The 26,342-nt window shown below is 37.5% G+C and overlaps 2 protein-coding genes across 11 annotated transcripts in view; one reads left to right on the forward strand and one right to left on the reverse strand.

The window, feature by feature from the left end:
• MS4A6A (membrane spanning 4-domains A6A) overlaps nucleotides 1-3,570 on the reverse strand; it is a 269,396-nt gene extending 265,826 nt beyond the window's left edge. For all 8 annotated transcript variants that reach the window (XM_078341121.1, XM_078341120.1, XM_078341119.1 and 5 more), the window contains exons 1-3: nucleotides 1,097-3,570; nucleotides 672-791; nucleotides 103-194 (exon numbers count right to left, since the gene is read on the reverse strand). The gene's annotated coding sequence lies outside the window, so the exon portion shown is untranslated. The remainder of the gene's footprint in view (nucleotides 1-102; nucleotides 195-671; nucleotides 792-1,096) is intronic.
• MS4A13 (membrane spanning 4-domains A13) lies at nucleotides 1-26,116 on the forward strand. 3 transcript variants are annotated; one of them, XM_035262826.3, is made up of 8 exons: nucleotides 3,641-3,864; nucleotides 4,772-4,881; nucleotides 6,347-6,461; nucleotides 8,754-8,894; nucleotides 14,474-14,530; nucleotides 21,212-21,331; nucleotides 23,843-23,938; nucleotides 25,931-26,116. In XM_035262826.3, the coding sequence occupies exons 3-8, from the start codon at nucleotides 6,411-6,413 to the stop codon at nucleotides 25,988-25,990; spliced, it is 525 nt and encodes a 174-aa protein (XP_035118717.3). In that variant the 5' UTR covers nucleotides 3,641-3,864; nucleotides 4,772-4,881; nucleotides 6,347-6,410; the 3' UTR covers nucleotides 25,991-26,116. The 3 variants fall into 3 exon arrangements, with proteins under 3 accessions (XP_054096923.2, XP_035118717.3, XP_035118716.3); XM_054240948.2 differs by lacking the exons at nucleotides 3,641-3,864; nucleotides 4,772-4,881 and adding an exon at nucleotides 1-105; XM_035262825.3 differs by lacking the exon at nucleotides 4,772-4,881.
• The last annotated feature ends 226 nt before the right edge of the window (nucleotides 26,117-26,342 follow it).

Raw genomic sequence — 26,342 nt, forward strand, 5'->3', positions numbered from 1 at the left:
AGGGCTCTGGTGCTTAGGGAGCACTGGGAGACAGCACCTGTGGTAAGGCAGCCTTCTTTTGCTGCAGAAACTGTAGCAAAGCCTGAGAAGACTACAACTTACCTGGTAAGTGGCTGCCCCCTACACACAGGAACAGCTCAGCTCAGGTCTGCTGGAGAGCAAATGTGAAAATTCCGGGGACTCCCAGAAATACTCTGGAAATGGGGATTTGAAGAGAACAGGGGTCATTCCTCAATGGACAGGGATGGAAACCAGGCCAATTGGGCCATACAGTCCTGCTAATTTCCACAGGTTGCAGAGGTCTTGGATACCAGTGTTTTCCTAAAGTTGATTGATTTCTGTCTTTTTCTCCTCATTTGCATTTAAAACAAACCAAGAAAATTTATAACTTATAACTGTTCTCTCTTTTCTCCTAGCTCTCCCCCATCTCCCTCAGTTCCCTGGATTCACTCTTTTTTTTATTATTTTTTATTGGATTTTAGGTTTTGGGGTACATGTGCAGAACATGCAAGACAGTTGCATAGGTACACACATGGCAGTGTGTTTTGCTTCCTTTCTCCCCTTCACCCACATTTGGCATTTCTCCCCAGGCTATCCCTCTCCAGCTCCCCCCCCCCCGCTGTCCCTCCCCTTTTCCCCCCAATAGATCCCAGTGTGTAGTACTCCCTTACCTGTGTCCATGTGTTCTCATTTTTCATCACCCGCCTATGAGTGAGAATATGCGGTATTTCATTTTCTGTTCTTGTGTCAGTTTGCTGAGAATGATGTTCTCCAGATTCATCCATGTCACTCTTAAAAACAAATCACTGTTACCAAATTCTGGCAGCTCAGCAGTGCTCAAGGGGCTTTATTCAATCTCTTTCTCCACACACACTTCCCGGGGGTCTCCATTTGGTTTAGACCTCATGCAAAATTTCACTTTGTATTTCACAACTCCTTCTATTCTCCCAAGTATTTAGCAACACTTTAGAATATGGGATGGACTTTTAGGCCAAATGTCATTTCATACATTCAAACAATGCTACAATGGGTACTTCAGGAACTTAACTTTACATGTGAGAAATGAAGTGAAAAAGTAGAGAAGTGGAATACATACAGCCAGAACTGGAGCTGGAAACCATCCCTAGACCTCGTGATTTCTTCAACAACATTCTTTTTGCAATTCCATGACTGTCACAGCACAGAGCTCTTTCTGAAGGAGGCTTGGAGGAAGAAAACGGGGTAGGAAGATAGGCTACAGATTCTGGAGCTAGATTTAGACTGCTGGAGTTAGAACCTCAACTCCTAACATTTATAAGCTGTGTGACTCTTAAACTTCGCCAAACCTCAGCATTCTCAGCTGTTAAAATGAAAATATCAGTGGTATGTACATCATAGGCATGTGGTGAAGTTTAAATAAAATAAGCAATATAAGGCAATTAACATATTGCCTCAGCATAGTAAATGCAAGGAAAAAAAGCAAGATAAGTTTAAACTATTAATTAGCATTTTACTACAGAATAGTATATAAGTTCTATAGTAAACATGAAAACTGAAATCTCTCTCTATATATGTACACCTGTATGTTTCTACATACATACATATAGATTAGACTTTACATAAATATACATAGGCATGGATATTGCTTTTCTACAATGAATTCAACTGTTTAGTTTCCCAGGTTTGCATAATTTCCATTTTTCTTTACTAGAACACCCTGGTGTTTACATAAAGGAAACATCTGTTTTCTCTACTGTATAAATAAATAAAATTCCTCAAAGAAATATGGACAAGTTATTTTATAAGGGCTTATAGCCAACAGGGTCCTTGTAATAATCCCCAACAATGGTTTTAACAATATTATATAGGAATTGTAGTTCCAGCACATTTTCCCTAGTGTCTTTTGTATATTGGGAACCAATTCAAGACAAATTAACAATATGATCCACATGAAGAAATAAAAGTCACATTGGATGTCAAACCATGACTGACTGATTGCCTCTTCATTGCTGAATAATACAGTGTTTTTAACAACCAAAGGTTAAAAATTAAAATGAATTCTGAATCTCCAAATCCAGTTTACAGGTACTGAGAAAATCAATGGTGCTTTTACCGGTCAGTGATATTACCAGAAGAAATAAGATGCGCTGAGGAACAGGGCCTGTCTCATAGTTTGGTTCACTCTTCTATTTTTGCCTATGTTTATACTGAATACACATTTTGGCCTGGTCCAAAAAAATAAACAAATCCATGATAATTTCCAGAGACTATTGGCCAACCCTTAAATGAAGAAATATGCCACTTCTCTCACAAATAATCCATCAATCTTGGCAGCAAGTTACAATGGGGGTCCCTCTCATCAGAACTGGCTCTTTCTACTACGGATTCTTTGAAAAAATCCATAACCCTGAGGTTGAAGACAAAATTCCTCTTTCTACAGCAAAGAGAATGCTTAATATAATCCATCAGTCTTGGCAGCAAGTTACAATGGGGGTCCATCTCATCAGAACTGGCTCTTTCTACTACGGATTCTTTGAAAAAAATCCATAACCCTGAGGTTGAAGACACAATTCCTCTTTCTACAACAAAGAGAATGCTTAATATTATCAGAGCCCTCTTGCTCATAGACAAGAAACTCACAAAATAATAATAATGTTAGAAAATGAAGTGATATATTACTTAAGAATAAAACTATTACCTTCAATGACATACTGACCAATACAAAATGAGCCTGGGCTTTTTGTTTTTCTTTGATTTGAGGGGACTCTGGAGTCCCAATGTATGTAAGCTAGCTGTGAGACTAAAAATAACGTTTCCCAGTTTACAGCTGATTTTTCAGGCTATAAAAGATCTTGACCGCTGTTAGACACACTCATGATTTAGCTTTTGCAAATAAAGGTGTTGGAAGCACAGAAAATTTCCTTATCAAAGAAAAACCTATCTTGTTTTCTGCATGTTTTACTCGCTGGCTATCATTCACTAAAAATTTACATTCCAAGCTGGAATTTTAATTTTTCCACAATGCCAATCTAAATTTTCCATGAATAAATGAGAAATCGCATTGAGGAGCTGTTTTCCAGATACTTTAAACGCCTCAGTAAGTCCTCATGGCTGCCTAACAGGATGATCTGTACTCCTCAGCTAACACACCTCTTCATAAACACTGTTTTAACTACTGTCTACATCTCAAATAGAAAACTGACACCATGTATTACCTAAAAGGTAAACCCACCTCAGCAAGTTGATCAAAAAGTCATTCTGGTGTCTCCTTAAACATTACTCTCATCACTAATTTCCTTCTTTGGTCTTTTATGCTTAAAGAAAAAAAAAATGAGCCTTTGACTCAGCCACTTCATTCAAAAGTGCACCTTCCAAAGTGCACTTGTGTTCAAAATTTTTCTTTGAAGACAGAAAATGTGAAGGGCTGACTTTTCCTCAGTGATCCTGGTCCCTGTGCAGCAGGTGCATATAAAAAACGCACCAATATGGGCAATCTCAGGATAGAAGTTTGGAGAAACCATTCCCAGAGACACCAAAAGGTAGTTGACCGTTTGCCTGACCACGTGGCTGCCAGGCCCCTAGTGAGTCTGCGCCCACACACTCCCTCCGGCCCTGCAGCTCCTGAGTGGGTGCGCAGGCGCAGTAGGAGCACGCCGTTGCCATTGGAGACCGTTACCCTCAGGAACCTGAGGGCGGGCTTGGTGCTGGGCTCCGGCCTATCCCTGCGATGATCGCTCAGCGGGGTCTGGCGACCTGGCACTGAGCACGCTGCCAGCCGGGATCTTCCTCTTCATCTAGGCCCAGGCGCTGGCGTGAGAAACCCAAACTGGGTGCTGGACAAGCGCCCCCTAAACTCCTTGGGACCTTCAACAAGTAAAATGCAAGGTAGTGATGTCGCTTTGCTGGAGTGATTTCATGTCAAAAGCCATAAAGGGGCATGATCATGGTGCTCCTCTCCCCACAGCCTCCCTGTTCTCTTATCATCTTCTCCCTCCCTCATCAGAGTCTGGGTCTTAACGACACCCCGCCCCCCACCAACGCCACGCCCCATTCTTGATTTGAACCAATATTGAGTATCTGGGTTCCAGCCCAAGACTGTCCTTGAACATACCAAAATGAATTCCTTGACTTCTGGGAGCACCCATTGACTTGGAAGCCAGTCCTGAAAATCGAAAGAATATGCTGTGATAGGACTTATGGTTAGAACGTTAGGGGAACATGGAGTGGGGCATCTAACGGGCTTGTGAGTCAGAGTAGGAATGGCCAGGATGAGGTTGAGAAAGTGGGCAGGGAGCCGTTCACGACAGGATTTACACGCCCTGCTAAATAATTTGGACTTGATTCTGAGGGCGCCAAGGGGCTGCACCCCTGCTAAATTAGATGCTAAAGATAGAGAATGGTTTCCAGATAGGAGTTTTCTGCGACTATTTCAGAATTTCTACATAAAGCAAGTTTAGGGGCTAAGAATGGGTTTGGGAGTGAGAGTTAGGGGATTCATCCCGCAGCTGCTTTTGGATTAGTGACTTTAGTGATTTTAAATAAATTAGTGATTTTATTCAGGATCACCCAAAAATAAAAACAAATGATTTATTTATTTATTTATTTTTACAAGTAATGGGATGTTTAACTGAGTTTACAATACTCAGACACAGACTGATTTAAAAAACGAAAAGAATTCCAACCATCAGGTATTGCAGGAATATGTTGTAGTATTTCTTAGTTTGTTCCTTTCGTCAATTAACCTGAGAATTTTAAACACCCACACGTTCTTTTTCTGATTGGTATTTTTTAGGAATTACCAAACCTGGCATGGTTTGGGTAGAGGCCTGATAGAGATTGCACTGAGGCCAGATATTCTGCTCCCCAAGTCAATTCATGGTGCTTCCACTGTTAACAACTAAAGTGAGAAGAATTTTCTACACAGTCATCCCTCCATATCTGCTGGGCAGATGCCAACATCAAAGGGTGCTCTAGTCCCAATTGCAAAATGGTGTAGGATTTGCATGTAACGTGCAAACCGCCTATACTTTAACTCATCTCTAGTTAATATCTAATACAATGCAAATGCTATGTAAATAGTTGCTATACCACATTGACGATTTTATTTGTATTTTTACTGGCATATTTCTTTTAATATTTCGATCCACAATTGGTTGACTCAGACCAAAAAGAGGGCCAACTTATAAATGAAAGGGCTTATTTTAATTTTTTTGTTTTCTGCAAAGTGACAAATAATAGCAATGTAGACATGCTGTTCCTTATTATTCTATGTGGGTTCTGTAATTTTATGGCTTTTTATTTAATCATAACAGAGTGATTATTTTTGATTGTCTGTACTTCTAAACACTTTACTATTTCCTCAAAGATAGTGTTTGAATGTATAAAGCTTACTTTAGTTAATAACATATTGTTTTCTGTCTTTTGCTATTACTAATCTGTATTCTAGCTTTTTCTGTCTCTATACTTTATAGCATTCAGAGACATTGAGAAAACAAATTTTAGAAAAGAAAGACTTATTGAAATAATGAAGTCATGAGATTTTAAAAGTACAGAGAATGAGAGTTCAATTGGCCAAATTCGTTTCTGGAAAGATAAAGCATCAGATTAAGATCATGTTAGTGGGTGTCATGACTCAAGTTATTGACCTGTGTAAGCAGGACATACTAGCAGATGTAGAATTCCAGATCTAAAAATAAATGAAATCCGCAAAGGGATATAATTATTAGCCAGGTTTTTAATCTTAATATAAATTTGGAGATGATCTGAACAACTAAGAGAAAGGTAGGAATAACAGGGGAAAAAAAAGACCAGGAAATGCATTAACATGGTGGGAGCAACTTTAATAAGTTGTCTGATAGAATAAAAGATTCTTTTCATATAGAAAGAACTGGGTACCAGGTATGTGTCAGGAAAAAAAAAATCATAAGCTCACATACTTGGTGAATTTAAGTACAAGAACTTGGTTTTGAAAATGCAAACATGGTACTATGATTTGCATTAATTACGAATTGCAAATGAATTGTTGAATGTTTTACCGAAAATTCTCTAATACTATTCCCTAGACATTCCTTATACTTTATCATCTCTGTTACTATTTACTTTGTAAACAGTAGGCACTGTTTACTACTCAGAGATCATATCTGTAAAATGCCAATATGTTTTAGTCATAGAGAGAGGCTTTGCAGTGATAGAGGCTGTTATTCAGAACAGGTGGATGAAAGTTAATGCCTCCAATATTAAGGCATAGAAAGAAGAAAGCTATTGCTTCTGAATTTGGGGAGGTGGTGGCCTAAAAACAAGGGAAGAATCAAACTTATGTATTTTCTTCTAAGAAAATCATGTGTATGTGCTTTGTATTGTTTTGTAGAAGTTTGCTATAAAGATATCACCAAAGGCTAGAGAGAAAATCATCTAGAGGAAATGCTGGCAGTATGGCCTGTGTTCATTCAAAAATCTCTACAGCAGATTCTCTCGTTTTAGGGGTAAGATTACATTTTAACTGACTAAATTCAAGATCATTAACAATTTCTTTTTTTAAACGGATATCTTGGATCTGAAGAAGGACAGAGTTGTTTAAATCAAAAGGGTAAAAGTTTATGTTTTTGAAATGTTGATTGTCTTCTACAAATTTTGACTGATCTCATGTTCTTTCATAAACAAATCTGTGCTGGTACAGACTAAATCAGCACACACAGGATAATAGAGAAATCAAAGTAAGGTTTAAAAGGAAAAAAGAGAGTTCTGTACTTACATCTATATAGTAGGATGATTATAAATTTGTCTGTTAATTTATAAACATGTGAGGTTACAGTTTAGCTTTCTTAATAAACACCAAGGAATTATGAGGATCACGCTTTTTCACATCCAAAGGGGAGAAAACTTTTCCACTGATGTGAACTTTTCCTCTGAATTTGAATGTTGTGGAGATCAATTATCTAAGTCTTCTCAACTATTCAGCAGAGGTTCTTAACCTCTTTGGGGTCACAGACCATTTTAGCATAGAATGAAAGCTCTAAATCTTCTTCCCAGGATTATGTACATGTCACAATCCTTCGCATTTTTTCCTTGGGAGCAGGGGGTAGGGGAGTCTGACCTCCTGGAATTCATATTGGCTCTAGATTAAGAATCATTTTTAAATAAGAAAACCTATCTTTTCCTTCTCCACACACTGGCAATTCTTTACAAATTTTGGCTAATTAGATATTTTATAGTTTTATTTAAAACAATAGCCAATGATATAAATAGAGCTAGTATTTTTCAACCCCACTTGCTTTTTTTTAGCAGTTGGGAAAGTCACATGGAATCACTACTCTTGATACCACTATGCTTACATAAGACTTATTTGCCAGCTGCCTTCTCTATTCTGGGCATCATATGAGAGGTTGGTGTTAATAAGAGAAACAAACTCCAGGCCCTGCAGGATTTTGCAGTGTAGTGGGGGACATTTCTCCAGTCAAGTCCAAAGAACTTCTGGAAATATTACCATTCTTGCAGATTGGATGCAAGGGGAAACTTTAAATTCTAAATCTATAAAAATGCATGATCGTCACCAAAAAAAGAGGCCTTTCCTTTAAAAAAAAATAAACTTCTCTAAAATATATTTTTAAAATGAGCCAATTGCACATGCATGTTTCATAGATTGTCTGCTTTGCAAAGAGCTGCAACTCTTAAAACATTAAATAGTTTCCTGTTAAAATTTATATGAACATAAAATTTATGTGTCCTCTGTCATTTTTAAAGAGTAATAAAAAATGTGATTAAGTATATGAAATATCAGTTCACATATAAATTCAGAAATAAATTTACTGGGATTATCATTATCTTCTTACAAATTAGAGTTGAGGAATAATTCTCCCCTATTTGTACTCCTTCCCCTGTCCAGTGGGAAAACCAAGTTCAAGCAAGTCTATTTTGGATATTTTCTGTATTGCTGTGTTGGATTATGCCTCACTCCAGCATATTTGTAAAAAAAAAATTCATACCGGGCTGGGCGCGGTGGCTCACGCCTGTAAATCCCAGCACTTTGGGAGGCCGAGGCGGGTGGATCACAAGGTCAAGAGATTGAGACCATCCTGGTCAACGCGGTGAAACCCCGTCTCTACTAAAAATACGAAAAATTAGCTGGGCATGGTGGCGCATGCCTGTAATCCCAGCTACTTAGGAGGCTGAGGCAGGAGAATTGCCCCAGGAGGCTGAGGTTGCGGTGAGCCAAGATTGCACCATTGCACTCCAGCCTGGGTAACAAGAGCAAAACTCTGTCTCAAAAAAAAAAAAAAAAATTCATACCAAGTGCTCCTTCAATGAAAAGATAAATCAAGCCTTTATAAGATTCAAAAAGTGACTCATCTTTAATTAATTACTAATGTACAAGAAAATGTTGGATTTATGGCTTCCTGCATCCTAGTAGATTAGTAACCATATTTTCTCTGAAGCACCCCCAGTATTCTTCTCTTGTGCCACTATTTGATAGGTAGGGAGAATAGGCAGTGATCCAATCAAATGGTTAACTTACAAGAGAATTGGCCAGAGCTACTATTATTGAACAGCCTGTTGCTTTTGTTATGACTGATTCCTATTTGGTAAATCTCAGTCCTTCCTGATTTTGTCCTTCTTTCTGGGATAACCAATCCAGGAAATACGTCGTTAAGTACATTGGTGCATTACTGTTTTACTTTAGTATTTGAAAAGGTGCTAAATGCTTCTTATAGTTAACACTTATTGATATTGTGTTTTAAATACATTATTTTGGTACTAATAGCATTCTCTCCTCACAGGCTATCCAGATTATGATTGGTGTCTTTCATGTTTTCATGTGGTACTTCCTATTGGTTTTGTATATGGGACAAATTAAAGGAGTCTTTGGAACATATGAACCTATAACATACAAAACAGCATGTACTTCATGGGGAACTTTTGTGAGTAGAATACCTATACATTATTTTAATCATACAATAAATAATATTCATGCCAATAGTAGAAGATAGGGAACAGTTTATAAACAAGGTTTTCAGGAGAATTGTGTAACTAAATCCCATGTTGATAATTTATTCAAAGTCAGATTCCTTTTTTCCGCAAATATATATTGAGCACCTTTAATTTACAAAGTGCCGTTTCAAGACATATGGATACAGGAGTACATAATGACAACCATAAAGTAGTTTGTCTCTAGATATGTGAAAGACAAAGATCTTAACTATAATATCCATTAGAATGATTAACTTGCATGTTTACAATCTTCACTTTAGTCTCCTCACCCAATGAGTCAATACTCATTTTCTAAATTTTTCATTACTGACACTCTCCTGTGGTTTCTAGATAGCCATTAGGTAGGAGGAAAACCTGGAGGGGATGGCACCCTGGAAGCCAAGTGAAGACTTTGTTAGAAGAAGTGAGGAAGGATCAACTGTATTATATTTTGTTGTTTTGTCAAATAAAATGAGGACTATGAATTGACCATTGGATTTAGCAATACAGAGGTCAGGAGTAAATTTTACGAGTAGTTTCGGTGGAATTGTGAGGCAAAAGTCTGGTAGGAATTGATTTAAGAAAATAACAGGAAAAGTGGAATTACAGACAGCAAATAGACAACTTCCTTAAAGACTTTTCTGTAATGTGGCATACAGAAATGGGGTGATGGCTGGGGAAATTTGGCTCAAGAGAGGATTTGCTTACTATTTTTTGTGAGTTGAAAGAAACAGCATCATCTTTTTTTGAGAGGACTGAACCAAAAGAAAGAAAATTGATGCTATGAGTAAATGGGGGTGGGTATGGGAAACAAGTGCTTGTGTGGGCAAGACATGATGAATACTGGTGCACAAATAGCTAGGAGAATAGAAAGTTCATCCAGGGCAGTGGTTCTCAGCTAGAGGTAATTTTGCCCCTGAGAACATTTTATAATGTCTGGAGATATTTTGGATTTTCACAGCTGGAGGTGCACATCAGGTGGGCAGGGGCAAAAGATGCTGCTAAATAGCCTGTGATCCTCAGACAGTCCCTCACAACAAAGAATTATCCAGCCTAATTATAAATGGTTTCAAGGTATGAAAACAGGAGGGAAAGGCAAAGAAAGAGAGGACAGTTTTCTTTGATAGGATGTTGGAAGCTTGTGGAAGTTTTTGTTTGTTTGTTTGTTTTCCAGTAGCTTCAAATATCTCAGTGAATTAGGAAGCAAGATCATGAACTGAGACTGAGGATGGGCAAGTGGATCAGTTGTTTGAGGACAAAAGAGAGAATGTGAAATAATCATCAAGGAAAAGTAAGAGAGTGCATGGATTGTGGAGAGATAGTTTTATTTTCATACAGCATTAAGGACACACTTGAGGTTTAGGAACGGGATATGGGTTGTATGCCCTTCTGAGGCCATGGTCAGCTGCATGAGTGCAGGCATGCAGTAGGAGGAAAACAATCAGGATTTTTGTTTAACAACTATAATAAAACAGGAAAGGTGCAAAATAGTTGCAAGTGGATATAAGGGAGTGTTTGTAAATGTTGGCCATGAAATTTAAGTTAGCGATGGAAAGAAGAATTTAACAGAGTTGAAGTTCTCAGATTATAGATCCAGGTGGGGTCAAAGGTTGTTCAAATTTTAATACTAGAGGACATGAGCTAGAAAGATAGCAGGTGGTGATCTGGTGGAATACTTGAAATTCAAATGTGAAAGGCACAGGAAGGACAAGAGAATGTCCTTATGGGAGTAAGTGACTAAGATAGTTTGGAGTCAGGGATTGGAGGAGAGAACAAGAACCACAAGCCCAAGATACTAGAAAGATGATATGGTTTGGCTCTGCATCCCCACCCAAATCTCATCTTGTAGCTCCCATAATTCCCATGTGTTGTGGGAGGGACCCAGTGGAAGATAATTGAATCATGGTGGGGGCGAGTCATTCCTGTGCTGTTCTTGTGATAGTGAATAACTTTCACAAGATATGATGGTTTTAAAAATGGGAATTTTTCTGCCCCTGACCCCTCTCAAATTTCATGTCTTCACATTTCAAAACTATTCATGCCTTCCCACCATTCAACTTCTGTTGGGACTTGTTGGGAAGTTCCACAAATCTTCCCAACAGTTCTCCAAAGTCTTAACTCAACATCAACTCAAAAGTCCACAGTCCAAAGTCTCATCTGAGACAAGTCAAGGTCCCCTCCACCTCTGAGCCTATAAAATCAAAGACAAGTTAGTTACTTCCTTGATACAATGGGGATACAGGCTTGGATAAATACAGCTGTTCCAAATGGGAGAAATTGGTTGAAACAAAGGCTACAGACTCCATGAACATCCAAAATCCAAAGCCAGAAGCCTGCTTCTGGCTTTCACAGACTGGTGTTGTCTGCGGCTTTTCCAAGCACAGAATGCAAGCTGTCAGAGAATCTACCATTCTGGGGTCTGGAGGATGGTGGCCCTCTTCTCACAGCTCCACTAGGTGGTACCCCAGTAGGGACTCAGTGTGGTGGCTCCAACCCCACATTTCCCTTCTGCACTACCCTAGCAGAGGTTCTCCATGAGGGCCCCACCCTTGCAGCAAATTACTGCCTGGGCATCCAGGCACTTCCATACATCCTTTGAAATCTAGGCAGAGGTCCCAAACCTCAGTTCTTGACTTCTGTGTACCCATACACTCAGCACCACATGGAAGCTGCCAGAGCTTGGTACTTGCATTCTCTGAAGCCCTGGCCCAAGCTCTACATTGAATCCTTTCAGCCACAGCTGAAGCACCTGGGATGCAGGGCACCAAGTCTCTAGGCTGCACACAGCACAGGGGTCCTGGGTCTGGCCCAGAAAACCACTTTTTCCTCCTAGGCCTTGGGGCCTGTGATGGGAGGGGCTGCTGTGAAGACCTCTGACATGCCCTGGAGACATTTTCCCCATTGTCTTGAGAACTGACATTGGGCTTCTCATTAGTTATGCAAGTTTCTGCAGCCAGCTTAAATTTCTCATTAGGAAATGGGTTTTTTTTTCTATGACATTGTCAGGCTGCAATTTTTTAAAAACTTTTATGCTCTGCTTCCCTTATAAAACTGACTGCCTTTAACAGCACCCAAGTCACCTCTCAAATGCTTTGCTGCTTAGAAATCTCTTCTGCCAGATACCCTAAATCGTCTCTCTCAAGTTCAAAGTCCACAAATCTCTAGGGCAAAATGTCACCAGTCTCTTTACTGAAACATAACAAGAGTCACATTTGCTCTAGTTCTCAACAAGTTCCTCATCTCCATCTGAGACCACCTCAGCCTTGATTTTGTTGTTCATATCATTATCAGCATTTTGGTTAAAGTCATTAACAAGTCTCTGGGGAGTTCCAAACATTGGCACATTTTTCTGCCTTCTTCCGATTTGTCCAAACTGTTCCAACATCTGCCTGTTACCCAGTTCCAAAGTCACTTCCACATTTTCTGGTATCTTTTTCAGCAGCAACCCACTCCTGGTACCAATTTAGTGTATTAGTCCATTTGTATGCTGCTGATAAAGACATGCCTGAGACTGGTCAATTTACAATAGAGGTTTATTGGACTTACAGTTTCTCATGACTGGGAAGGCCTCACAATCGTGGCAGAAGGCAAGGAGGAGCAAGTCATATCTTATGTGGATGACAGCAGGCAAAGAGAGAGAACTTGTACAGGGAAATTCCAATTTTTAAAACCATCAGATCTCATAAGACTTATTCACTAATCACAATAACAGCATGGGAAAGACCCACTCCCACACTCCCGTGATTCAATTATCTTTCACTGAGTCCCACCCACAATACATAGGAATTATGGGAGCTACAAGATGAGATTTGGGTGGGGACACGGAGCCAAACCATGTCAAAAGATTGTGTGTGTGTGTGTGTGTGTGTGTGTAAATCACCAAAAATTAAGTCATGTTGAAGAGAGAGTCAAAATTTCACCTCATCCCTAAAGACGAATGGCTGAGGGGTCAATAGATTACTTCAACCATGAGGGATAGTGAGTGATAGAACCTGACATGTGACTCAAAAGTGGAGGAGAAAGAATGGTTGGATAGCAGTAATGAGCAAGGAAACCACTCAAGACATACTTGGAACAGATGTGGGCTTAACAGGAATGAGGGCTGTAGGATACAAAATGGCTACCCCTTGAGACAACAAGTGATCACTAGAAGAAACAGTGATCTCTAGGAGGTTTCCCACTTTTATACACATACTAGCTTATACGTGTCAACTGATTGCCTTGGGAAAAAAATAGTGGAAAAATATTGAATTTTCACACAAAATTCAAATGATACATGGTTCATAAAGAATCCATGGCTCATAAATAACACACTGGTTCATAGGTGATAAGTGATAAATGACACACTGGCTCACAAATGTCAAAGCACTGCCTTGGGAAAAAATAGGAGAAAAATTGTGGATTTTCAGACAAAATATAAATAAATGATGCACTTTCCTTAGTGTTTAACCATTCACATTATAAAAATAGTATATTTAACCCCAAAAATAACTTATCTAAAATTTAAATTTTAAAATTTAAAAATAGTATATTTAACCCCAAAAATAACTTATCTAAAATATAAATTAAATATAATTTAAAACTAAACTTCTCACTTAAGCCTAAACTTTGAACGGCATTTTTTAAAGCACGTGGTAATCTAAAGATAATCTCATTAGAGAGCACTCTAGTTCAAAATTCACAAGATATTTTCACTTTATATTCTGAGCTAGCTCTTACTTTCACTGTGTACCTCCTTAAAAATCTCAGCTTTTGTTGTGGAATGAAGTGCTGAACATATAGATTTAAAATTATCCATGGGCAGTTTGTAAGCTTCAGGTTTGGGCTTCCAATGTATAGTGTATAGTGTGACAAAAATAGCCTTTGACTTGGATCTTTAGTGCCTTATCACTAAAACAAATAAGACAAGGAATATTTTGAGAAAATTGTGCAACCCATCTTCAAACAATGTGGCATAGTTTTATACTTCTTGGAAGTAGATAGATTTCCTAACATGAAATACCTCTGTTTTAAAAAACAAAGGCAAAGGCATGAATTTCTGCCATTACCTTAATAATAACTAAAGTCTCATAAAAGAGACTGCATATTTTGTACCATCACAATGTGGAATAGACTGTTGAACCACTTTTTCCATATTTGGATATGTACATAGTAATCATAATTAGTGGCATCATCTCATTAGGAAAGATAGCATTAAAAGCAATAATCGAATGAGTTATATATGATGTAGCTCATACACATAAAAGCAAACTTGGTTCCCAGTTCAGGACTGCATAGGCTGTCTTTGGCATTACCACAGTGTGAATCTGCACACTGTCCCCTATATGTTTCTGTTATGAGTGACCCTACTGTTACCTTTCACTGTAATACTGCATGATGTAAATTTGTCCTGAACTGTCTACTAAAACTTCTTTATATTTTGCTACTATTTGCATTCTTAAAATAATTGACTTAGAAGAGAGTTGTTAAAAATACATTCTAAATTGGCAAGCATTATCAATGATATTTATAAATATGTTTTTATATCCAGTTTATCATTGCAGGAGCCTTCATAATAAGAGTAGCAAGGCATCCAACTCGATCCGGAGTAAGTTGAAATGTTTGAGGTATCTCTAGAATTCACTTGTCACAAAGCTAAATATTAATTTAAATGAAAATATAATATCTAAACAATGAAAGAATCTACCCTATCTGTAAAATAAATGAAGGAATTAAGGGTGAATCTAGAAGGGCATAATTTAATGTAGACAAATACGCTGTATTAGTTAACATCATGATGACTTTATATATAGGTTTCTAAATGAAACTATATAGTTTTTGTTTTGTTTGATATTAAACCTTTTAACATTGTATAAACTTAATAATTAGAAAACTTTTAATAGGAACTAATGACTTTAGATGTAGACATTTTACTATTATAAATCATTTTCTGAACTATCCTGTTTGGGAAAAGGATTGTTTCTTGTAACAAAGTAGGGAATTGATCCAAATTAAAGATTCATGCATGGTTTAAGTGGATTGATATTGGGAAGATGCACACTTTAGAATCTTAGAGCTAAAACATACATTACAAATTAGTCTGCTCTCATAACTTTACAGATAAAAAACTGACATCTAAAGATATTGATAGATTTCCTTAGATAATGAAAACTCAGGATTAAAATTTTATCAACTAAATCCTATTTTTATAGGCAGTCATTTTTTATCTTCTTTTTTTCCTACAGTGGAACCACTTTTGTTCAAATCATATCTTATATGCTTTCTTCCAAATGGCTTACAATATTGAAAAATAAAATTTTTTAAATTATACTTTAAGTTCTGGGGTACACATGAAGAATATGCAGGTTTGTTATATAGGAATATACGTGTCATGGTGGTTTGCTGCATCCATCACCCCATCATCTACATTAGGAATTTCTCCTAATAATATCCCTCCCCTATCCCCCCAGTCCCTACTATCTCTCCCTTAGCCCCCTACTCCCCAACAGGCCCCAATGTGTGATGTTCCCCTCACTGTGCCCATGTGTTCTTATTGCTCAATACCCACTTATGAGTGAGAACATGCAGTGTTTGGTTTTCTATTCTTATGTCAGTTTGCTGAGAATGATGGTTTCCAGCTTTATCCATGTCCCTGCAAAGGACATGAACGCATCCTTTTTTATGGCTGCATAGTATTCCATGGTGTATATGTGCCACATTTTCTTTATCCAGTCTATCATTGGTGGGCATTTGGGTTGGTTCCAAGTCTTTGCAATTGTGAACAGTGCCACAATAAACATATGTGTGCATGTGTCTTCATAATAGAATGATTTGTAACCTTTGGATATATACCCAGTAATGGGATTGCTGGGTCAAATTGAATTTCTATTTCTAGATCCTTGAGGAATCACCACACTGTCTTCCACAATGGTTAAACTAGTTTACTGAAGTAATTTCCCACCAAAAGTGTAAAAGTGTTCCTATTTCTCCACATCCTCTCCAGCATCTGTTGTCTCCTGATTTTTTAATGATCATCATTCTAACTGGCATGAGATGATATCTCCATGTGGTTCTGATTTGCATTTCTCTAATGACCAGTGATGATAAGTTTTTTTTCATATGTTTGTTGGCTGCATAAATGTCTCCTTTTGAAAAGTGTCTCTTCGTGTTCTTTGCCTACTTTTTGATGCAGTTTTTTTTTTTCTCGTAAATTTAAGTACTTTGTAGATTCTGGATATTAGCCCTTTGTCAGATGGGTAGATTGCAACAAATTTTTCCTATTCTGTTGGTTGCTGGTTCACTCTAATGATAGTTTTTTGTTTTGTTTTTTTGTTATTGTTTTTTGCTGTGCAAAGGCTCTTTAGGTTAATTAGATCCATTTGTCAATTTTGGCTTTTGTTGCCATTGCTTTTAGTGTTTTAGTCATGAAGTCTTTGCCCATGCCTATGCCCTGAATGGTTTTGCCTAGGTTTTCTTCTAGGGTTTTTATGTGTTAGGTCTCATGTTTAAATCTTTAATCCATCTGGAGTTAATCTTTGTATAAGGTGTAAGGAAGGGATCCAGTTTCAGCTTTCTGCATATGGCTAGCCAGTTTTCCCAACACTATTTATTAAATAGGGAATACTTTCCCCATTGCTTGTTTTTGTCAGGTTCGTCAAAGATCAGATTGTTGAAGATGTGTGGTGTTATTTCTGAGGCTTAGTTCTGTTCCATTGGTTTATACCTGTGTTTTGGTACCAGTACCATGCTATTTTGATTACTGTAGCCTTGTGGTATAGTTTGAAGTCCAGCAGTGTGATGCCTCCAGCTTTATTATTATTATTATTATTTGCTTATGATTGTCTCAGCTATGCAGACTCTTTTTTGGTGCCATATGAAGTTTAAGGTGGTTTTTTTCCCCAATTCTGTGAAGAAAGCCAATGGTAGCTTGATGGGGATAGCATTGAATCTATACATTTCTTTGGGCAGTATGGCCATTTTTCATGATACTGATTCTTCATAACCCTGAGCATGGAGTGTTTTTCCATCTGTTTGTGTCCTCTCTTATTTCCTTGAGCAGTGGTTTGTAGTTTTCCTTGAAGAGGCCCTTCACATCCCTTATTAGTTGTATTCCTAGGTATTCTGTTCTCTTTGTAGCAATTGTGAATGGGAGTTCACTCATGATTTGGCTTTTCTGTTTGTCTGTTATTGGTGTGTAGGAATGCTTGTGATTTTTGCATATTGATTTTGTATCCTGAGACTATGCTGAATTTGCTTATCGGCTTAAGGAGATTTTGGGCTGAGATGATGGGGTCTTCTAAATATACAATTTCCTCTTTTCCTAATTGAATACCCTTTATTTCTTTCTCTTGCCTAATTTCCCCAGCCAGAACTTCCAATACTATGTTGAATAGGAGTGGTGAGAGAGACCATCATTGCCCTGTGCTAGTTTTCAAAGGGAATGCTTCCAGTTTTTGCCCATTCAGTATGATGTTGGCTGTGGGTTTGTAATAAATAGCCCTTATTATTGTTCCATCAATACCTAGTTTATTGAGAGATTTTAGTATAAAGCACTGTTGAATTTTGTTGAAGGTTTTCTCTGCATCTATTGAGATAATCATGTGGTTTTTGTCTTTGGTTCTGTTTATGTGATGGATTATGTTTATAGATGTGTGTATGTTGAACCAGACTTGCATCCCAGGGATGAAGCTGACTTGATCATGATGAATATGCTTTTTGATATTCTATTGGATTTGGTTTGCCAGTATTTTATTGAGGATTTTTATATCAAAGTTCACCATGGATATTGGCCTGAAATTTTCTTTTTTAGTTGTATCTCTGTCAGATACTGGTATTAGGATGATGCTGGTCTCATAAAATGAGTTTGGCAGAAGTCCCTCTTTTTGTATTGTTTGGAATAGTGTCAGAAGGAATGATGCCAGCTCCTCTTTGTACCTCTGGTAGAACTCAGCTATCAACCCATCTGGTCCTGGATTTTTTTTAGCTGGTAGGCTACTAATTGCTGCCTCAATTTCAGACCTTGTTATTGGTCCATTCAGGGATTTTACTTATTCCTGGTTTTCCAATGAGAATGTAAGTGTCCAGGAATTTATCCATTTCTTCTAGACTTACTGGTTTATTTGCACAGAGGTGTTTATAGTAATCTCTGATGGTAGTTTGTATTTTTGTGGGATTAGTAGTAATATCCCCTTTATCATTTTTTATTGCATCTAGTTGATGCTTCTCTCTTTTCTTCTTTATTATTCTGGCTAGTGGTCTATCTATTTTGTTGATCTTTTCAAAAAGCCAGCTCCTGAATTCACTGATTTTTTTTGAAAGCTTTTTTCTGTCTCTATCTCCTTCAGTTATGCTCTGTTCTTAGTTATTTGTTGTCTTCTGCTAGCTTTTAAATTTGTTTGATCTTGCTCCTCTAGTTCTTTTAATCATGACATTAGGAGGTCAATTTTAGATCTTTCCTGCGTTCTCTTGTGGGCATTTAGTGCTATAAATTTCCCTCTAAACACTGCTTTAAATGTGTCCCAGAGATTCTGGTATGTTGTGTCTTCATTCTTATTGGTTTTGTGGAACATCTTTATTTCTGCCTTCATTTAATTATTTATCCAGGAGTCATTCAGGAACAGGTTGTTCAGTTTACATGTAGTTGTGAAGTTTTGAGTGAGTTTCTTAATCCTGAGTTCTAATTTGATAGCACTGTGGTCTGAGAGACTATTTGTTATTATCTCCATTCTTTTGCATTTGATGAGGAGTGTTTTACTTCCAATTGTATGGTCAATTTTGGAATAACTGTGATGTGGTGCTGATAAGAACATATATTCTGTGGATCTAGGATGTCTGCAGATGTCTACTAGATCTGCTTGTTACAGATCTGAGTTCAAGTCCTGGATATCCTTGTTAATTTTCTGTTTCGTTGATCTGTCTGAAATTGACAGTGGGAAGTTAGTCTTCCACTGTTATTGTGTGGGAGTCTAAGTCTCTTCATAGGTCATTAGGAACTTGCTTTCTGTATCTGGGTGCTCCTATCTTGGGTACATATATATTTAGGATAGTTAGCTCTTGTTGTTGCATGGATCCCTTTACCACTATGTAATGCTCTTCTTTGTCTCTTTTGATCTTTGTTGGTTTAAAGTCTGTTTTATCAGAGACTTGGATTGCAACCCCTGCTTTTTTTTTCTCTCCATTTGTTTGGTAAATCTTCCCTCATCCCTTTATTTTGAGCCTATGTGTGTCTTTGCATGTGAGATGGGTTTCCTGAATACAGCACACCAATTGGTCTTGATTCTTTATCCGATATGCAGTCTGTGTGTTTTGATTGGGGCTTTTAGCCCATTTACATGTAAGGTTAATATTGTGACGTGAATTTGATCCTGCCATTTTGATACCAGCTCGTTGTTTTGCCTGTTAGTTGATGCAGTTTCTTCATGGTGTTGATGGTCTTTACAATTTGGTACATTTTTGGAGTGGCTGGTGCTGGTTCTTCTTTTTCATGTTTAGTGCTTCTTTCAGGAGCTTTTGTAAGGCAGGCCTAGTGGTGACAAAATCTTTCAGCTGTTGCTTGTTCATAAAGGATTTTATTTCTCCTTCACTTATGAAGTTTAGTTTGGCTGGATATGAAATTCTGGGTTGAAAATTCTTTTCTTTAAGAATGTTGAATATTGGCCCCCACTCTTTTCTGGCTTAGGGTTTCTGCTGAGAGATCCACTGTGAGTCTGGGCTTCCATTTGTGGGTAACCTGACCTTTCTCTCTGGCTGCCCTTAGCATTTTTTCCTTCATTTCAACCCTGGTGAATCTGACAATTATGTGATTTCTCTGTGTTTCCTGAATTTGAATGTTGGCCTGCCTTGCTAGGTTGGGAAGTTTTCCTCGATAATATATTGAAGTGTTTTCCAACTTAGTTTCATTCTCCCTGTTACTTTCAGGTACACCAATCAAACATAGATTTGGTCTTTTCACATAATCCCATATTTCTTGGAGGCTTTCTTCATTTCTTTTCACTCTCTTTTCTCTAATCCTGCCTTCTGGCTTAATTTCATTGAGTTGATCTTCAATTTCTGATATCCTTTCTTCCACTTAATTGATTCGGCTTTTGAAACTTGTGTATACTTCATGAAGTTCTCATGCTGTGCTTTTAAGTTCCACCAAGTCATTTATGTTCTTCTCTATGCTGGTTATTCTAGTTAGCATTTTGTCTAACCTTTTTTTGAGGTTCTTAGCTTCTGTGCATTGGGTTAGAACATGCTCCTTTAGCTCAGAGAAGTTTGCTTCTGAAGCCTGCTCTGTCAATTCATCAAACTCATTCTCCATCCAGTCTTGTTCCCTTGCTGATGAGGAGTTGTGATCCCTTGGAGGAAAAGATGCATTTTAGTTTCTGCAGTTTTCAGCCTTTTTGTGCTGGTTTTTTCCCCTATCTTCATGGATTTATCTACCTTTGGTCTTTGAAGTTGGTGACCTTTGGATAAGGTCTCTGAGTGAATGTCCTTTTTGTTAATGTTGAAACTATTTCTTTCTGTTTGTTAGTTTTCCTTCTAACATTCAGGCCCCTCTGCTGCAGGTCTGCTGAGGTTTGCTGGAGGTCCACTCCAGACCATGCTTGCCTGAGAATCACATGTGCCAGCTTCAGAACAACAAAGATGGCTGACTGTTCCTTTCTCTGGCAGCTTTATTCTAGAAGGGTACCTGCTAGATGCCATCCAAAGCTCTCCTGTATGAGATGTCTGTCAGCCCCTGCTGGAAGGTGTCTCCCAGTCAGGATACACGAGGGTCAGGGAACCATTTGAGGAGGCAGTCTGTCCCTTATCAGAGCTTGAGTGCTATGCTGGGAGATCCATTGCCCCCTACAGAGCTGCTGGGCAGAGATATTTAAGTCTGCTGAAGCTGAACCCACAACTGCCCCTTTTCCCAGGTGCCCTGTCCCAGGAAGGTGGGGCCTTTATTTATAAATTCCTGATGGGCTGCTGCTTTTATCAGAGATGCCCTGCCCAGCAAGAAGGGAGTCTAGTGACACTGTCTGCCTGCAATGGCCTTGCTGAGCTGCCATGGACTCCACTGAAAAATACAATATTTTTAGCCTAAATGGAAGACTGATGAATAATGAACTCACGATGTTAATGTTTCCTCTAGATTACCTGGCCTTTATATAAATTAGAAAAATATTTTCTTAATACTTGCTACTTCTAAGACTTCAGAAACTAGATCAAAGCTCTAACTAGATAACTTTTTTCAGCAATGCAAACTATTACACCAAAATGTTTATTCTGAATATAATACATTTACCCTCTGTCTCCTTTTCAGATTGTATGTACTTTAATCATGAACATCTTCTGCATAATGACTACAATCATTGCCATAACTCTAACAATAATTGAGTTGTCTCATTTTGAGTCTGTGTCATATAGGAATTATGGACAAGCAGTAAGTGACCAATTCTATGGGAACGTATTAATTTTTAAATTATTCTTTTTAATGATTTTGAAATCTTAGGAGGTAACATGAGGATTTTATTGATCCTCATGAAATTCTTTGATTTACTAATGAGCTCTTGATTGAAAATTTTAAATCAAAAAATTCTAGGCTGGGCCGGGTGCAGTGGCTCACACCTGTAATCCCAGCACTTTGGGAGGCGGAGGCGGGCAGATCACGAGGTCAAGAGATCGAGACCATCCTGGCCAACATGGTGAAACCCCACCTCTACTAAAAATACAAAAAAAAAATTAGCTGGGTGTGGTGGCGCGCACCTGTAGTCCCAGCTACTCGGGAGACTGAGGCAGGAGAATTGCTTGAACCCAGGAGGCAGAGGTTGCAGTGAGCCAAGGTCACGCCACTGCACTCCAGCCTGGCACCTGGTGACAGAGTGAGACTCTGTCTCAAAAAAAAAAAAATTCTAGTCTGTGGGTTTTAGTAAATATTAAAAGAATGTTTGAATTCTTGACTTGCTGAATTAAAGTAAATAAAAATTCCTGTGAAACCTTCCATGGTAAGTGTCTGTGTATCAGGCACAGAGTCACTTAATGATTCTCTTAATACAAGAAAAGTATAATCCTGGACCATAAAACCATTTTGCAAATAAACAAAAGAATTCTGGTACTGACACATACAGTTCTAATTGTAGACACCTAGTAATTTCTGGCTTAACATAGAGCTTTTCATATATAGCATATCTTTGCATCTTACGTGAATTTTGCTTTAAGTCCAAAAATGCTAAATATAAATAAGCCTAGCTTGTTTCCATTTAGTTATCCAGTAAATGTAAAGATTTTTCCTACTAACACAATAGATTTATTTTAATTATATTGGTTTTAAATTCAGAATCATAGAATATAGTGCTGTAAAAGACCTTAGCAAAGCTAATTTTTAAAAAATCTCACATTTAAAATGAGGACAGATTGGAGTGAAACACCTTGTTTGACCAACAGAACAAAACAAATAGCAATTTCAGTAATGAGTAGAAGAGTCACTGCAGGTGCAGGATAAGCTTCCTCCTCCTCCCCTACACACTTCCTTTCCATACCTGTGACATGTTATTAAGGGGGCCATCAGAGGAAAGAATCCAAACCTGGAGAACAAAACCCTGGAGGACAGTGAGAAATAATAGATAAATGCAATAATACTCCGAAATATATTGTGTGTAATGAGTGATTATTTAAACAAACATGGATTTTTCCTATAAACTGTAAGAAAATTGTCCAGTTGCCCTGGACATTCAATTTAGAAATATTTAGTTCTAATTTTGGGGGTAGAGAATAGAGAAGGAGGACTTAACTTATTAAGTGCATAATTGTTTCAAGTTATATGTCACCAATCATCTTATTCATAAACTTTTAATCATCAGTTTAATATGGCATAATTGCCAAGGATTGCCTTTTGCAGTCAGTGTTACAAACAACTGTAGTCTATATTTATCTGATCTGAACTGAATAATGATCAGTTTTACAATAAGCCACTGCACTTATTTCAAATGTCTTACCACTTTATGAAGCCTTACCAGAGACTAATGGCTTAGAGTGAACCTCCTGTTCTCTATAATAATTGAGCAAGTTTTTATCCATTTTATATGGTACCTTATATTGTCTTTCTGTCTCTTCTACTTCGTTATAAACTCTGGGAGATCAGGAAGTTTTTATGTGCCATTGCATTCCTATCATCTAATTCTTACCACCAGATAGTTTCTTGAATATAAAAGATATTAAATAAATACAACAAAGAAGGAGGAGGAAGAGTTAGAGAAGCTATTGAAGGGGAGAGAATTATGATGTCATTATTTCTAGATCTGGGTATCATTCTTGTCTTTCCACAGCCAGCACAAAACCCACATTTTCAGGATAAGCACTGATATTATTTACGTAACTGACCAATCAGATTTGTAGTTGAAAATATTTGTTTTATTTATCCCAGCAACCACAGACATCTATGCTTCCAAGTTAAATGTTCTTTGAACTTGTTTTCAGTTTACTAATCATTTTAAATGATATTAAAGCAATATCTATGTGAGAGTTTTATCACCACATATGTAAATTTGAGAAGGGTTGTCATTGATAATAGCTGTTTTAAGAGAAAATGATTGCTTGATAAACCTGTTGGTGGCCACCTTATCATTAGAGAAAGGAGAATCAAATCTTAGTAACTGAAGAGTTATAGTGAGCTGTGCCAACGACTCTGTAAAAGCTGTCAGAAGTGAGACAAGAATGCTAAGTAATGGAGATCAAGTACAGAAGCCACAGACGCTGAACTAAGGAACTGAAAGCTAGAGAAAGTGTAGCAGAGGGCAGAGGAGTAGAGATGCCTAAAGAAATCAAACGGTGAAGGGTTTATCTGTTCTTATTTTTCTTCCTGTTTTTGACTCTTATACCAGTAGCTCCTTCCATGATCATGATTGCACTCACTAAAGATGATAACATAAGATTTCTCCCTGTTTTTTGGTTATAGAAACTTGGAAGGGAAGTATCACGTGTTTTACTGTTCTCCTATACTTTGGAATTTTCTATTGCACTTGCATACTCAATATGTAGCTGTTGCAGTTTGGTAAGTATTTACCCACTCTCTGGCAAATCAAAAGATGTTGATTTCTGGTAAGCACACTCTATGAGGAGATGAAGTGAATTGATACAAAATGTTTAGAACTAATAAACTGTATTTATTTAGATTTTGTCCACATATCATACCAACCCTTCTTCAATAGATAGTTTCTCCTTTTTGCTTTTAAATTTTAACAGATAAGATTATAAAAGCAATAATTATAACAACACATTGGTAGTTATATAATATGTATAGATAGAATATATGACAATAGTAGCACAAAGAAAAGGAAAGAGAATTAGTTATATGGGAATAAAGTTGCTGTATTTTACTGGAATTGAATTAGCATTCATTTGAAGTAGATTATGATAAATTAGAGTGCTTATTTAGTGATTTAAAAAGCTAAAAAATATTATACCTTAAAAATCAGCAAGGGAGGTAACATAAATACGGTATGTTTAATTAAAAAAAAAAAAAAGAAAGAACACAAAGGCCAGTCTTGGTGGCTAACACCAGTATTCCCAGCATTTAGGAGGCCAAGTCAGGAGGGCCATTTGAGCCCAGGAGTTCAAGACCAGCCTGGGCAACATGATGAGACTTTGTCTCTACAAAAAAATAAAAATAAAAACATTAGTCAGGCATAGTGGCACATGACTGTGATCCCAGCTACTTGGGAGGCTGAGGTGGGAGAAGAACCCAGGAGGTCAAGGCTGCAATGAGCCATGTTCATGCCACTGCACCCCAGCCTAGGTGACAGAGCAAAACCCTATCAAAAAAAAGAAGAGAAAGACAAAGAAAAGAAAAGGAAAATAAAACACATGAGACCTGCATAAAACAAATAACAAAATGTCAGATATAAATCTATTCCTTGTAACAATAACATTAAAATAAATTAAAATGACAATGAGATATTTTAAAGTACCTACTAGAATGACTGAATTTCAAAATATTGATAATGCCAACTAATAGCAAAGATTATAGATAAAAGAAATATCTCTCATACTCCTAGTTGAAATGTAAGTTACTGTAACAACTTTTAAAACCTTTTGGGCATTACCTACTAAATATTAAGATGTGCATACCCTATGATCAGTAATTTAAGCCCTTGGTATATAACCAACAGAAATATTTGAGCATATGAATTAAGATAAACTTAAGTTGAGGTGTATTACTCTAGCGAAATTTGACATGGTAATTAGAAGGAACTACATTTGCACTTAACAACATAGATGGATCTTATTAATAAAATGTAGAGTATAAAAACTCAAAAGAATTTATACTTTTAAAAATTCCATTCATATGATGTTTGAAACCAGGCAAAACTAAAGCTAAACTATAGTGCTTGGGGATGCAAGCTTAGTTGATGAAACTAGGAAAAAATTGATAGGACTGATGACTGTATCTCAAAGTCAAAATGACCATTACCTTGAAGGGAAGGAATAGGTAGTAGTTGAGAAACATCATGAGAAGATAGGGTACGGGCATCTATTAAGGTTTATGCACAAGAAGACTATGGATATTTTTATTATAAAAGTCTGGAGGTATACAAAAAGGTACAAGTAGGTTGAAGGCTGGGCATGGTGGCTCACATCTGTAGTCTCAACACTTTGGGGATCACTTGAGGCCAGGAGTTCGAGACCAGCTTGGCCAACATGGTGAAACCCCATCTCCGCTAAAAATACAAAAAAATTATCATGGCATGGTATCACAGGCCTGTAATCCTAACTACTCGAGTGGCTGAGGCATGAGAATTGCTTGACCCTGAGCCTGAGAGGCAGTTACAGTGAGCTGAGATCATGCCACTGCACTCCAGTGTGGGTGACAGAGTAAGACCTTGTCTTGGAAAAGAAAGGAAGAAAGAATAAAGGTATAGGACAGAAATTGGATACTTCAAGATTTTACTCTATAAATATCAGTATTGCCTGTATTCTTTTAAGAAAAATATCTGTTTGTTTGTTGTATAAAATTAAGATTTGTAAGAGGTTAATTTTTTTCCAGTTTCGAAGACATGAAGGTGATGCTACATCTGTTCCTGAGGACGCTGAGAGCACTTTTTAAAAACTCTAGAAATGTAAGAATCTTGCTGTTGCTGATGCCAGATGTGGGTCCTAATGATATCTCTGTATGCCAAAGCAGTTATGAAGCCTATAGACTTTGTGCAAAATAAAATACAAATAAGGTGAATTTTTCTCCTCAGTATTTAAGAAATTTCTCTGCTCATGTTTTTCTAGGCTGCAAGGGGAAAGCTTTTCCCTATTTAAATACGAGATTATTTCAGGATGAATATGTTATCTAGGTACTCTGAATAGCTGTCAGCTCCCCATAATAGAGCTTTAGTAAGAGACTGTAAAAAAAAGATTCGTTATTATCTCTAGAGTGAAGGCTATAAAGACTTGGGCCATGATGCTAT

The sequence above is a fragment of the Callithrix jacchus genome, chromosome 10, assembly GCF_049354715.1.
Source record: "Callithrix jacchus isolate 240 chromosome 10, calJac240_pri, whole genome shotgun sequence".
NCBI classification, from domain to species: domain Eukaryota; kingdom Metazoa; phylum Chordata; class Mammalia; order Primates; family Cebidae; genus Callithrix; species Callithrix jacchus.